The 13,857-nt window shown below is 42.4% G+C and overlaps 1 protein-coding gene and 1 long non-coding RNA gene across 6 annotated transcripts in view; one reads left to right on the top strand and one right to left on the bottom strand.

Moving 5' to 3' along the window:
• Positions 1–13,857, top strand: part of LOC114767315 (uncharacterized) — a 28,782-nt gene that overhangs the window by 13,872 nt on the left and 1,053 nt on the right. The window contains exons 5-8 of one of the 4 annotated variants that reach the window (XR_003742925.1): positions 1,735–1,791; positions 2,152–2,261; positions 8,652–8,803; positions 8,957–13,313. This is a non-coding gene — a long non-coding RNA (uncharacterized LOC114767315). Of the gene's footprint in view, positions 1–1,734; positions 1,792–2,145; positions 2,262–8,651; positions 13,314–13,857 lie in introns of all 4 variants that reach the window. The other 3 variants (XR_003742924.1, XR_003742922.1, XR_003742926.1) reach the window with 3 other exon arrangements.
• Positions 2,102–13,715, bottom strand: LOC114767283 (myosin-7-like). 2 transcript variants are annotated; one of them, XM_028958911.1, is made up of 39 exons: positions 13,642–13,715; positions 13,504–13,549; positions 13,158–13,365; positions 12,945–13,088; positions 12,696–12,852; positions 12,163–12,190; positions 11,966–12,068; positions 11,779–11,871; positions 11,626–11,689; positions 11,448–11,546; positions 11,267–11,370; positions 11,038–11,176; positions 10,660–10,778; positions 10,438–10,587; positions 10,185–10,355; positions 9,799–10,108; positions 9,622–9,707; positions 8,640–8,845; positions 8,426–8,549; positions 8,215–8,351; positions 7,874–8,129; positions 7,536–7,778; positions 7,282–7,458; positions 7,040–7,185; positions 6,873–6,963; positions 6,391–6,780; positions 6,202–6,328; positions 6,003–6,121; positions 5,723–5,919; positions 5,452–5,635; positions 5,193–5,358; positions 4,989–5,113; positions 4,604–4,912; positions 4,327–4,530; positions 3,938–4,234; positions 3,740–3,844; positions 3,534–3,629; positions 3,293–3,427; positions 2,102–2,229 (listed from the first exon to the last, which is right to left on the bottom strand). In XM_028958911.1, the coding sequence occupies exons 3-39, from the start codon at positions 13,356–13,358 to the stop codon at positions 2,209–2,211; spliced, it is 5,823 nt and encodes a 1,940-aa protein (XP_028814744.1). In that variant the 5' UTR covers positions 13,359–13,365; positions 13,504–13,549; positions 13,642–13,715; the 3' UTR covers positions 2,102–2,208. The 2 variants fall into 2 exon arrangements, with proteins under 2 accessions (XP_028814744.1, XP_028814754.1); XM_028958921.1 differs by lacking the exon at positions 13,504–13,549 and having other exon boundaries at positions 13,642–13,692.

The following is a 13,857-nucleotide window of genomic DNA, read 5'->3' as shown; positions in this document are numbered from 1 at the left end:
ACAGGACAATGATATGCTGAGCGTAATGATTCTCCTCGTGTCCCCAACCAAGTTCATGCCTGCAACGGAAAGTTCGGTGGTGCATGTGGAGGCTATAGAAAGGCATCCGGCACGTATGGGGTGTTTCAGGTGTCTGTCGGCGTGAATGAGCGCAGGGCCAAGGTCAGTCATCTGCCAGCTGGTGACAACGCTTCATTGTGTCCTGTCCTGTCAACATGACATGGCTTCCTTGCCTTTGCACTTAAGTACAAAGATAGCCCTGTGAAATTCCAGCGGGGAGCCTTTCTTTGATTGAGAAGCACAGCTTGCAGCCCGAATTCGGACCATTCCTTTTATGTAGTGGACAGGTGAAAAAAGAGTCAGATCTCGGTGCATTATGGCGCTAATGAGGGCCCGACAAGTTAGCAGAGTGAGGACATCTGAGGGCACAGAAGTCAGTAAGGACTAAGTGTTGAAATCATCTGTCTTATTAACATAGCCTGAGGGTCTTTGTCTTTTTAAACCAGAGTACTGTAAGAAGTCGTTACACTAACGTCTCCCTTATAGCAAAATAACATTTAGATAGATGAGAAATTTTATGAATTATTTGTAATAAACATATTGTTCTATCCAAATGTTAAATCAGCCCCAATTAATTCATTTAGAATATGTGTTATTGCTATGATGATGACAATTATAATAATGAATCAGTTCATTCATTAATTCATAAAAAGCTAATAATAAACTAATTATATTTATTTATACAGTAATTGATTTTTTAAATTAGTTATGCCCACATGCACTGTGAATCAACTTTGGTCTATACATGTCATTGTGGGTTTTTTTACATGTAAATCTGACATTAATTAAGTTTCAGTTCTTTGAAACTTGGTTTAAAATGAGAATAGCCATCAAGTTCACATGACTGCCAATCATCAGATTTATATATATGCGTTGTGGACGTCTGTCACCGTCTCACATTGCTCTCAGTGCTGTCTTGTTTACCCTACATTGTTTCCTTCCCTTTGTCCTTGAGTACAAAGATAACTCTGTGAAATTCCGGCCGGGTGCCGCGCTGTGATTGAGGAGAACAGCCAGCGCCGAGGAGCAGCGAGGCTCTGACAGATGATCCGTTTATAAAAGGTCTCCAGGCACGTAAATAAGAGGGTCGAACAATTTTGCCACCATTTTAGGTGGTCCAAAGAACAGCTGTGTTAGCATCAAAGTGGCCTGCTTTGACTCTGCTTATAATTTTTTTTACAAAATCAAGTCAATTGCTTTAAGTCTTTCAACTCCTGAGACTAAAGAGACTCTTAAAGACTCTCCCTGTCGCTACTGATTGTAAGTCATTTTGGACCAGGACGTCTGCTAAATACTGGAACTGTAAAGGAATGGTCTGGCCAGTTACACACTGGTTTACATGCATTGCCGCATTTGCTGCATGTTTGCAGGCCCTCACTGGCCTACAATATTAATCTTATGACGCTGCTCCAAGTCAAACACGCTTATAACTTTAGCAACGGGGGTCATGAAGAACGCGTTCTGCCTCCTGTGTGAAACCTGCACCTCATTTGCCTCATTCTCAGCTGTTGCCTCCAGACTCCTCCTCTTGTCACACGAGGGTATCCTCTGCATCACCTTGACTAGCGGAGAGGCTCCACAGTCTCGGCATGTACTCGATTTCTGCGCTCTTCATTTCCAGCTTGTGTTCGACTTGTTCTGAAGTAATATCTGTTTTCTCTGTCTTACCTGAAGGTATTTGAAGAGAAGGAGGCAGACATCTACACCTACATGCAAAAACTGCTGCAAGTGGTAAGTTTCAGTACAGCTTTCTTATAGCTATGCAAAATATCCCAAATTCATTGTTTTATATGTCAGAAAAGGCCAAATGCTAAAGTAAATCTTGTGTTAACATGTCACATCACTTTGTAAATACGGAACAAATTCATTTATTATTAGTGCATTTCATTCAGTGTTTTCTGCGTTCGAGAAAAGTGCATGTCTATTATAAACCTCCTTGAGTGCGTTATGGAATTCTTTGTGTATGTATTTTAGTATCACTTCATTGATCCACATTTGTCATTTTCATCTTCCAGCAACATGAATGAATGCGTAAACCAAATGAGATTCCAGGTTTCACATGCAATTATTCTTTATTCCAATGAGTTACAGGTTTGTGAGCCAGAAAAGCTCCAGGACACATCAGTCAAGTTGTCAGAAAGATCTGGATCACTCTTCGTCATGCCCTTTCTGAAAGTGAAGCAGTGAAAAGAGGAAGAAAGGTAAGATCTGTTCGATATACAGTATATATATGGTCATTGGCTGGTAATCCACATTTCATAAAGTTTAACTTAAGGTGGTTGGGAAAATGTGGAATGCTGTCATCACAGCAAAAGTTCCCTGCTTAGAGCATTCTAAAATATGAAACAAGTTGCTTTGCTTACTACATAACCTCATGTCTATTATTTTATAATTTTGAGTCTTCAGTTTGGTTTTACAAAGTAAATATAGAAAAAGAAAGACCCTTAATTGAGTTGTTGTGTTAAAAAATATATTGTGAAATATCAATATATGTATTATTGTTTGTATGTTACCTTCTTGTAAAGTTTTGTAACATTGATGCCCTTCAATTTAATGTATAATATATAAATATAATTATATAATAGCTAGAGGATGAGATCAAATCCTCAAATTTTCTTACTGATACTCATCATTTTGAATCAGATTTTTTTAAAATATCAATCAATTATGCATATTGATAATTATCTTGAAAGACTTTCTTTAATAAATATCTCAAAAGGACCCGAAACATCAAGCATCACCCCACTGGTTCTCACCTTTTGATATATTGCTGCATATGCACTACCAGTCAAAAGTTTGGACCCACTAATGGATCTTGCATTTTTTTACAGCATAGAACAAAACTGAAGACACAGTAACACACGTGAGGTTATGTAATAAACAAAAAAATGCAAACAAGGTGTAAAATTTGGAGTCACTCCAAATCAAGGAGCTTTTGCTGTGATGGCAACATTTCACACTCTTGGTGACTCTCTCCTCCATCTTAAGTTAGACCATGGGGACGGGATGGTAGACAATGGGTACTCATGTTAATGAGCATCATCAAGCAGCTTTTGATGATGACAGTAGTGAACAGAGCAGCCATGAAGGTAAAAAGAGGCGACTCTGAAAAAACAGATTCATCAAATACACTTCACTTTCTCCTGACACAAGAAATACTAAATATGGTTCATAGGATTCCTCAAAATGTCTTAGTCTCCATAACTGCCAAAGTGGGTGTGTCCAAACTCACCTTTGAACCAATGTCACGACTCTTTGCCCTAATCTTGTTGACCTGAGACTCTGCGATGTCGGCTCGCTCTTCAGCCTCGTCCAGCTCATGCTGCATCTTGCGGAACTTGGTGAGGTTGGTGTTGGCCTGTTCCTCCTTTTCGGTATGAAAAGGCCACGTGAAAAATTAAAGATTTCCATGAGGCACAATTTGCATGAAGGAATAATAAGAGAGACTTATTATTATAAACTACTATACTCACAGCCTCCTCGGCAGTCCTCTTGTAGGACTTCACCTTCAGCTGCAGTTTGTCCACCAGGTCCTGAAGACGGGCCATGTTCTTGCGATCCTCCTCAGTCTACGAACATTTTGAATGTTTCAACCTTGTATTTAACTACCATATACAATGCCAAATCGAGGAGTTAAAAACTAATTATGAAAACATGATTAAAAAAAAAAAAAAAACACCTGGTAGGTGAGCTCCTTGATGCGTCGCTCATATTTGCGGATTCCTTTGACTGAATCACTGGACTTCCTCTGTTCCATTTCCACCTCACTTTCTAGCTCTCTCACCTGAAAAATTTCAACCAGGACCTTCTTATAAATATATATTTTATATAAATCAAGAAAATTGTGTTATAATAACTAAGACATAACAAAACACACCCTGGCCTCCAGCTTCTGGACCTGCTTCTTGCCACCTTTCATGGCAATTTGCTCAGCTTCATCCAGACGGTGCTGCAGGTCCTTGATGGTCTGCTCCATGTTCTTCTTCATGCGCTCCAGATGGGCACTGGTGTCCTGTTCCTTCTTCAGCTCCTCTGCCATCATGGCTGCATCAGTGATGGCCTTCTTGGCCTTTTCCTCAGCGTTCCTGCACTCCTGCACAGCTTCCTCAACCTCGGTCTGAAGCTGGGATGTGTCGCCCTCCAACTTCTTCTTCTGGTTCAGTAGGCTGGTATTCTGTATAAAAATAATGATTTAGCACAATGTATTTGAAACAGTTGGTGAATAAAAATTGGACTCTTCGGTGAGTGACCTTTAATATATTTTACCTGAGAGTGCAGCAGCTGAACCCTCTCACTGACATCCAGGAGCTCCTGCTCAGCCAGCTTGCGACCTCTCTCTGTCTGCTCCACCAGGGATCTCAGCTCATCCAGTTCAGCCTGGAGCAGATTGTTGCGTCTCTCCACGATGGCGATGTTCTCTTTGAGGTCATCATTTGCACGTAGAGAATCGTCCAGCTGCAGCTGAGCATCCTGGAAAATAAATGTTTCTGTGTTATTGGTCCATCTTTACATTAAATTTGTGTTTCCAGAAGGTCCTTCATACTTTGAGATGTCCATGGAGACCTTTGAGCTGCTTCTGGGCCTCTGCTGCCTGCCTGTTTGCCTGGCTGAGCTGGATCTCCATCTCATTGAGATCTCCTTCCATCTTTTTCTTCAGCCTCAGAGCCTCATTCCTGCTGCGAGTCTCAGACTCCAGGGAGCTCTGCAGGGTATCCACTACCCTCTGCTGGTTCCTCTTGGCCTGCTCCATCTCTTCATCTTTCTCAACCAACTTACGCTCAATGTCAGCCTTCACCTGGTTAAACTCCAGCTGAGCCCTTAAGATCTTGCCTTCTTCGTGCTCCAGGGAGGCCTTATGTTGAACATTTATACAGTAATTCAACCTTCATGTTGTCAAACTGGCAACAAATTTGTTGTTAGAAACTCACCTCAGCTTCCTCCAGAGCAGACTGGATCTCAGCCTTCTCCTGCTCTAGCTGCTTACGAATTTTTTCTAGCTCATGGATGCTCTTTCCACTCTCACCAAGTTGTTCAGTAAGGTCAGAAATTTCCTCTAGATAAAATGTAATACTTAGCATTTTCCAGTTTGGCTGTATTTTTAATTACAAAATTATACTTATGTAGCATTGTACCTTGGAGGTTCTTGTTCTCCCTCTTCATGGTCTCCAGATGATCCAGAGACTCTTCATAAGAGTTCTTCAATTTGAAGAGCTCTGTACTCAGAGATCTGGCCTCTTTCTGGGAGCTTTCCAGCTCACTCTGACATTCCTCATATTTCTGCTTCCATTCAGCCAAAATCTGATGTGTTCCAAGACAAAATACTCATAAATTATATTTATAATGTTCAATAGAATATTAGTTATATTGGTCTTGATCTTAAATTGAAAATACCTTGTCAAAGTTTCTTTGCTTCTTGTCCAGAGCAGCAGCAGCAGCATTGGATCTCTCCACATCCACCATGAGATCTTCAATCTCATTCTGGAGTCTGTGCTTAGTCTTCTCCAGGGAGGAACATTTAGCATTTACAGCTTCCACAGCTTCTTCTGCATCTTGTAGACGTTGAGCCAGCTTTTTCCTGAATGAGAAAAGCATAAAAAGTTAAATAGGATGTAGTAGGATGTGAAGATCTTTCATCTTGTTCCTTAGTTATAAATGTGCTTACTTTGCATCCTCCAGCTCCTCCGTCCTCTGGATGGCATCAGTCTCGTACTTGGTTCTCCACTGAGCCACCTCAGAGTTGGCCTTGGACAGGCTGCGCTGAAGTTCTGCCTTGGCTTCCTGCTCCTCCTCATACTGCTCTCTAAGCAGCTCAGAATCGTGGCGAGCAGACTGCACTGCATGGGCCAGGGCGTTCTTGGCCTACCAAGTTGGTTTATTCCATAGTTGTAAAACAACAGACTGGAGTGTGGATGATGTATAAATCATGTAGATTTAAGAAGAACCTTGACTTCTTCTTCCAGTTGCCGCTTTAGGTCTTCAATCTGCTGTGTGTAGGACTGTTTCCCTCTAGTAAGTTGAGAGACCAGAGAATCCTTCTCTTCAAGTTGCCTGGAGAGCTCACCTTTAGATGAGAGATTATGTATGATTAGATATAAATTCAAAGACCAAATTATATGTAAATTGTTCATCTGTTTTGAATACCATTTTCAGTTTGCAGCTTAGCTTTCTGCATGGTTAAATCATTAATGCTGCGGGTCCCTTCCTCATATTTAGTTTTGTATTCATTCATCTGATCTTCCAGGGTTCTGGACAGTTTCTCCAGATTTGCCTGAAGAAAAGAAAAAAACAGTAATGCTTTGATGTAAATCAGATTTCATTCAACGTGTTTACCTTGGACTTGACGATGTGCTCCATGTTGGAGACCACATCGTCCAGCTCCAGCCTAAGCTCGCTCTTCTCCTTCTCCAGCTTCTGCTTGACTCTCTGGAGGTTGTCGATCTGCTCCCCCAGGTCAGCGACACTGTCTGCATGCTTCTTCCTCAGTGTGGCGGCGGTGGCTTCATGCTGCAGGGTGGCCTCTTCAAGGTCCCTGCGCAGCTTCTGGAACTCAGCCTCCCTCTTCTTGTTCATCTCAATCTGAGCAGCGGTGGCTCCACCAGCTTCCTCCAGCCTCTCGCTGATCTCCTCCAGCTCTCTGGCCAGGTCCGCCCGCTGTTTCTCAACTTTAGCACGGGCAGCTCTCTCAGCCTCCAGCTCTTCTTCCAGCTCCTCAATACGGGCCTACAAAATTAAAAAGAAAATATCAGCAATAAATAGAATTTACCATGAAAACAGACTGGTGTGTATTAAGTCATTCTTAGACCATGTATTACCTGAAGCTCCTTCAGTTTCTTCTGAAGCTGACCCGCAAGTGCTTGTTCATCTTCGATCTTGCTGTTAAGTTGACTCATTTCAAAGTCCTTCCTGTTAAAGGAAGAGTTTAGTTGAGAAGAGGAATGTTTTTGTGTCTGCATTGTTCCTCTGGAATGTGGAACCTTACTTTTTCAGCCTTTCTTCCAGCTGTTGCTTGTCATTTTCCAAATCCATGACATTTTCCTGGGTTAACTTCAGGTCACCCTCTAGCTTTCTCTTGGCCCTCTCAAGGTCCATGCGTACCTTCTTTTCCTGTTCCAGGGATCCCTCTAACTAGAACATCATAGCAATTATAATCATTATAAATGTTCATATTTTACATGAACTTCAAGATAATCTTTGACATTCTGAAGTTTATCAGTGAGTTACATCATCGACTTGCTGCTCCAGTTTAGCTTTGGCTTTGGTCAGAGTGTTGACTTTGTCCTCTTCACTCTGAAGATCGTCCAGTGTTTGCTGGTGAGCCTCCTGTAGAGCTTTCTTCTCCTTGGTTAATTTGGCAATGATTTCATCAAGAGCTGCCATCTCCTCAGTCAGGTTTTTCACCTGAATTGAGTAGAAAGGTCAGTATGTTACCTTTATAAATGATTAATTGATCACAGTTAATGATCATCAGAACTCACCTTGTTCTCAGTGGCATGTTTCTCCTTTTCCACTTTAGCCAGAGTGAGCTCAAGGTCATCAATATCCTTCTTGAGCTCAGAGCACTCGTCCTCCAGCTTCCTCTTCTTAGCAGTCAGCTCTGCATTCATCTCCTCCTCATCCTCCAGCCTTTCGGTCAACTCTTTGGCTTTGGCCTCAAGCTGGATCTTGTTCTTGATCAGACCTTCACATCTCTCCTCAGCATCACACAAATTGTCTTGTTCCTACATCAATTCAAGATATACAGGCGTTTAAAACCATTGTCAAAATTTCCAAAGACTGGAAGACTGATATCATAAAAGAGGATCTTAACACTCACTGTCTGAACTGCAAGCTGCAGGTCATTCTTCTCTTGGAGAAGTGTGACCATTTTTTCCTCCAGCTCCTTTCTACGGGCCTCAGATTTGGCGTAGGCCTCCTTCAGCTTCAGGAATTCTTCCTTCATATTGGCCATCTCCTTCTCAGCCTCAGCTGATCTCAGCAGTGGCTTGATCTTGAAGTAGAGCTTCATCCAGGGCCAATTCTTGACACTCATGAAAGCACGGACATTCCACTGAATCACCAGCAGGGCGTCCCTGTTGTTTAACATGAATGATGATCAGTGCAATGACCAAATAAGTAAATAACTCTTGCAACATTGGACACCTACAGGGTTCTAACCTGCGTTCAACAAGCTTCTGGAACTCCAGTCTAGCCAGAAGACCTCGAGATCTAGCTTGGAGTCGAGTGATGATGAGAGCAAGACGGTCGTCTCTCATCTCCTCAAGGGTTCCCAGGAGACCAGCTTTAAAGAAAACCTGAAATATAAAATATATATATTTATTAACATATATAAACTATGATAACTCATTTTTAACCATATTTTTTTTACCTTTGTGTGACCAAACCTATACTGGTTATGGTCAATGTCCAGAGAGCCCAACAGTTTTTCTGCACTTTTTTTGCTGTCAATGAATTGTCCCTCAGGGATAGCAGCAGGGTTCAGGATACGGTACCTAATGTAAGCAAATCATCTTTAAATCCACAAATGCATTTTTTCTTTACTTTGTTAGGTAGGCTTTCTAGTGCACTGAATCATCATGTACCTCTGTTTGAAGTCTCCATACAGGATCCTGTTGGGGAAGCCCTTTCTGCATATCCTGATGCCCTCCAGCACACCATTACAACGGAGCTGGTGCATGACTAGGGGATTCTCCATGGCCCCAGGAGTCTTGGTCTCATTGGGGATGATGCAGCGCACAAAGTGGGGGTGAGTGGACCTCAGGTTGGTCATCAGCTTGTTCAGATTCTCCTGTGAAATTAAAAACATAAACTTGTTTTCTGTACAACATATGAGAAGAAATAATTTTTTAGAATAATTAAATCAATTGTTACAAAATATCACATTTGCTTCTTTTTCTAGATGAATGTATGATGGCACCACTTGTTGAGATGAAGGAAACATTTGGACTAATAAGATAAATTGTATTTATCAGTAATGATTGATATGTATGTTTACCACTGATCTGACCAGCATGGCCTTGAATTAATCTTTTGCATAGTAGTAGTACATTTATACACACACACACACACACACACACACACACACACACACACACACACACGGTAATTTCTGTAATTGAATTTAAAATGGTTATATCTTCATAAATGCTGTGTTCAATACATGCACCGTGAATTTTTTTTCAGTTTCCAGTCACTTCTTCAGATGAGGGTCTTGTATCTTGTAGGGTGGTAGTAGCCTAGTGGGTAACACACTCACCTGTGAACCAGAAGACCCAGGTTCAAACCCCACTTACTACCATAAGACACTTAACCCTGAGGGGGGGACTGTCCCTGTAACTACTTATAGTAAGTCGCTCTGGATAAGGGCGTCTGATAAATGCTGTAAATGTAAATTTATCTGCGAGCTTCCTCTTTCTGTCATTTGCTGACCATTGGAAGCTTATTAATATTAGAATATAACAAATTATTAGAAGTTATTAAGACAAGGTCTGATGGGTTGAAAGTTTAGTTATGTTTTTGCGAGTCTTTTTGAGATGCAATAGCATATTCCAAAACATTGTTTACCCTGTGGAGGGCAGAAACAGTCTGGAAAGAAGAGCCTTTCTTCTTCTTTTCCTTTGTCTTTCCTCCACTGCTGGACTCCTGCATTGCTGGAAACACACATTGGTAATCTTCAGATTCTTAGCTTTGACTCATGCAACATTGCCAATAAAGCCATTTTATTCTACTATGTTTGCATACCAGAATCAGCACCAGCATAGTTTGCAAAAAGGGTGGCAAGAAGTTTCATTGTAGACTTCTGGTACAGTCCAACTACTGTCTCATTGAGAGGGTCCTTGTTCTTCACCAGCCAGTTGATAATATTGTAGTCAACAGTGCCAGCGTAGTGGACCAGGGAGAAATGAGCCTCTGGTTTCCCTTTCACAATCCTGGGCTTCTGGAAGTTGTTGGACTTGCCCAGATGGTTGTCATAAAGCTTGGCCTTAAATGTTGAATCGCTGGCCTTGGGGAACATGCACTCCTCTTCAAGGATGGACATGATGCCCATGGGCTGCAAAGGAACAGAAGAAAACTTTAAAAACCTTTTGACCTAAGCAAGTGTAACTAAATTAAGTGTTAATTCCCACCTTCTCAATGAGGTCAATGCAAGCCTGTAAGTCCATGCCAAAGTCAATGAATGTCCACTCAATGCCCTCTTTCTTGTACTCCTCTTGCTCCAGCACAAACATGTGGTGGTTGAAGAACTGCTGCAGCTTCTCGTTTGTGAAGTTGATGCACAGTTGCTCAAAGGTGTTGAACTGAAAGAAACAGATGTGGCTTGTTCTGAAAAACCAAATAGAGCCCAACTGTAGATGTGAATAGTAAGCATTCAAAACTCACATCAAAAATCTCAAAGCCTGCAATGTCCAGCACACCAATGAAGTACTGGCGGGGCTGCCTGGTATCCAGAGACTGGTTGATTCTCACCACCATCCAGAGGAACATCTTCTCATACACAGACTTAGAAAGGGCACCAGTTGCGTAGTACACCTGACAGAGCGAAAACAGTGTGAATTCACATAATTCACTTCTTTATCGTATATGAGAATTTCTGGAACTCACCTGCTGGACATTTTGTCCCTTGGTGACCCACTCATTTCCTACTTTGACCCTTGGGTGGCACAAAGCCTTGATGAGGTCAGCAGAGTTCAGGCCCATCAGATAAGCAGATTTGTCTGCATCTGAAATGTACAAGTAATTATGCAAACGTGTGAGAAGAACTGTCCGCACTAAACAACACATACAGAAACGGCATGATTATACTGGCTATAGCATCACTAACAGGAAATGGGTTTGAATTGAAAAAAATTATGAAAATAATTTTCTTTTTAAAGAACCAAAAACCTGTTTCCCTTCCATAAGAAGGGACATTTCTAAGTGATTTTTGAACAGTAGTGTAATATGTGTGATTGCATTTTTTTTTTTTTTAGCTTGACAAACCCTCAGTGCCGTCAGCCTCTGCCTGCTCCTCTCTCTGCTTCTGCTTGAACCTCATGTTGCCATAATGCATAATGGCACCGACCAGCTTGTAAATGCTGTTCTTCTCCTCTTGGGTGAAACCCAGCACGTCAAAAGCTTCCTGAAGTATGAATAAGAACAAAAATGTGTAACATTTGACCAACAAGAAGAACAAGAACTGACACAGAAATGTGACCAGACAGTGGCTTACATCGGTGGCCATCAGTTCGTCGCCATCGTTAATCGAGGCCACCGTCGTCTCGCCTTGGGAGATGAAGGCGTAGTCGTATGGGTTGGCCGTGATGAGTAGCATCTCTGTCACAATAGAATAAATGAATAAAATTTCATCTGGCTGTTTCCAAGACCTGACTCCGTCCGTGAACAACACCCACCCAGCAGCTCGGGCTTCCTCTGAGACAGGATCTGGTAGAAGATGTGGTAATCTCTCTCAGCCTTGAGCTGGAAAGTCACTCGAGACTTCTCCAGAAGGTCTGCAAAAGGGGAACAATGATGTGAATAATTGCACGAAGCACGTGAAGATTTAGCGAGTGCAATAAAACGAATGCTCACAGGTCTCGATGTCCGCAGATGCCAGCTTGCCGTTTGCGGCGAAGTGAATTCTGATAAATTTGCCCTGTAATATTCAAACATTTACACAGAAACATCATCATTTTGTCTCTTTGCAAAGTTCATGTGTGATTGGACTCAAACTGCGGTGCTCACGAATCGGGAAGAGTTGTCGTTTCTGATGGTCTTGGCGTTTCCGAAGGCCTCCAGAGCGGGGTTACACTGGATGATTTGATCCTCCAGGGTACCCTGGAAATAAATAAATTTAATTTACATGCAGGGCCTGAGTCAAATGAAAAGAGTCACTTCAGCTGCAGTGCGACTTCAGCCACATTTAGGGCACCTTTTTGTCGTTGGGGTCTCTCTTTATACCTCCTGCAGCGATGCTGGCAAAGTACTGAATGACTCTCTTGGTGTTCACAGTCTTCCCAGCACCAGATTCTCCACTTAACAAAGATAAAAAGCAGTGGGTTTTTTTCTTTCCTTTTGAAAAACACATAATTGAATGAAACCATTATTAATGAAATGAACGAAACGTACGTGATGAGTATGGACTGATTCTCTCTGTCTGAAAAAAGATAACAGAGGGTTAATGTGGGAATGTGTACACCACCAGTCACATTGCCTACTCCATGGAGGCTACGGGGATGGTGATGGAGGTAATGTTGAAGAATCTATTACATATTTGTTGTGTGAAGAGAAGAAATGATCAGTTCAGAGTCACCACTCTCTTTACCTCCATGGCTGATCTGCACGCTATTTTCATCATCATAATCAGCTTCATGAGCTGTTTGTTAACATGAAGGTAATTTCAATGTCCAACACAGGAACTCTTTCCATCCCTGTCTTAAGGGGGCTTAGATATCAAAGAGTGTGAACAGCAACTTCTGCTTTTAAGCCTCAAATATGAAAAATATGCCTTTAGTGTAAAAATTGCCCAAAAAAGGAACACAGTGATTATTAGGTGCAAATATAAGATTATATTTGGAACTCGCTGGCTAAAAATGAAAGGAATGCAGTCTTCTGTAACAAATCTGTCAAGAACTCAGATTGCACAGTGTGCTTATCAGTACCTGCCAGCATGTACTGGTAGGCGTTGTCAGAGATGGAGAAGATGTGGGGCGGAGCTTCAGTCCTCTTCTTCCCTCTGTAGGCAACGACGACCTCCTGGTTGTACACCGGCAGCCACTTGTAGGGGTTGACGGTGACGCAGAACAGCCCTGAGTAGGTCTGTGGAGGACGAATCACAAATTCATCCGTATTTGTCGTCAGTCGCGGCTTTGAAGTTGATTGATGGGAACGCCCCCCTGCGGCCAACTCACGTAGATCATCCAGGCTGCGTAACGCTCTTTGAGGTTAAACAGCACGGCGGGCTCGTGCAGGAAGGTGAACATCGCCATGTCCTCGATTTTATCGAACTTGGGCGGGTTCTGGGGGTGGACGTCTGCCTCTTTCACAACGACAGTCTGTTGGAAGACACAGACGTTTAATAAAGTAGCCCGGGTCGGCTCTAGTATCCATGGTTACGTCCTTACCTTTCCCCTCTCTGTGTCACAGGTAGCTTTGTCCCCGTCACGACTCACGACTGTGCCTTTGACGTACTCTTCATCAGGGTCCGGCACGAAACATTCCCTCTTCATGTCGAACGGACGGGTCTGCGCCTCCAGGCGCTCCTTGTCCGACTTCCTCAGGTACGGGGCTGCCGCCCCAAACTCCCTCATTAGCTCGTCCCCCATCCTTTACCTTAGGAAGGAACTTCTTTCATTACCTCTGAAATACTGACAATCCCTACCTACAGTATCACAACTAAAATTGGTTAGTAATTTATTCATGAAAACAAATGATTAAGTGGAAAGATGGATCCTTTAAGAAGAGACTTACTGTTCTTTACTGATCAACAGTCCAGTGAAGTTCTGCTGATTTTAGACTAGATTAAAAAAAGAACTAATACTGATGAATCATGGTGACCTTTGGCTCACTTAACAATCAGTAGGAAATATTAAATCCTCAGTTAATTACCTGAATGCGGTTTTCTAGTGTCGAATGATTCCAATTCAGAATCGGTCCAGCTTGAGCCGCAGTGCCATCCCACCCGCTCTTTTATAACGTCAGCGGCCCTCTAAATATGGGTAGATAAAGCCAAGCTGGCATTGTCCCGTGGCTGGGTGGAAGGGAATGCTGGGCCGGGAATAATTGTGGATATGACTCCATGTATTGTGAGCCGGTGTGCTTCTC

The sequence above is a fragment of the Denticeps clupeoides genome, chromosome 2, assembly GCF_900700375.1.
Source record: "Denticeps clupeoides chromosome 2, fDenClu1.1, whole genome shotgun sequence".
NCBI classification, from domain to species: Eukaryota; Metazoa; Chordata; class Actinopteri; order Clupeiformes; family Denticipitidae; genus Denticeps; species Denticeps clupeoides.
Note: the sequence above shows the minus strand (reverse complement) of the source record. Positions and strands in the feature narration are given on the sequence as shown.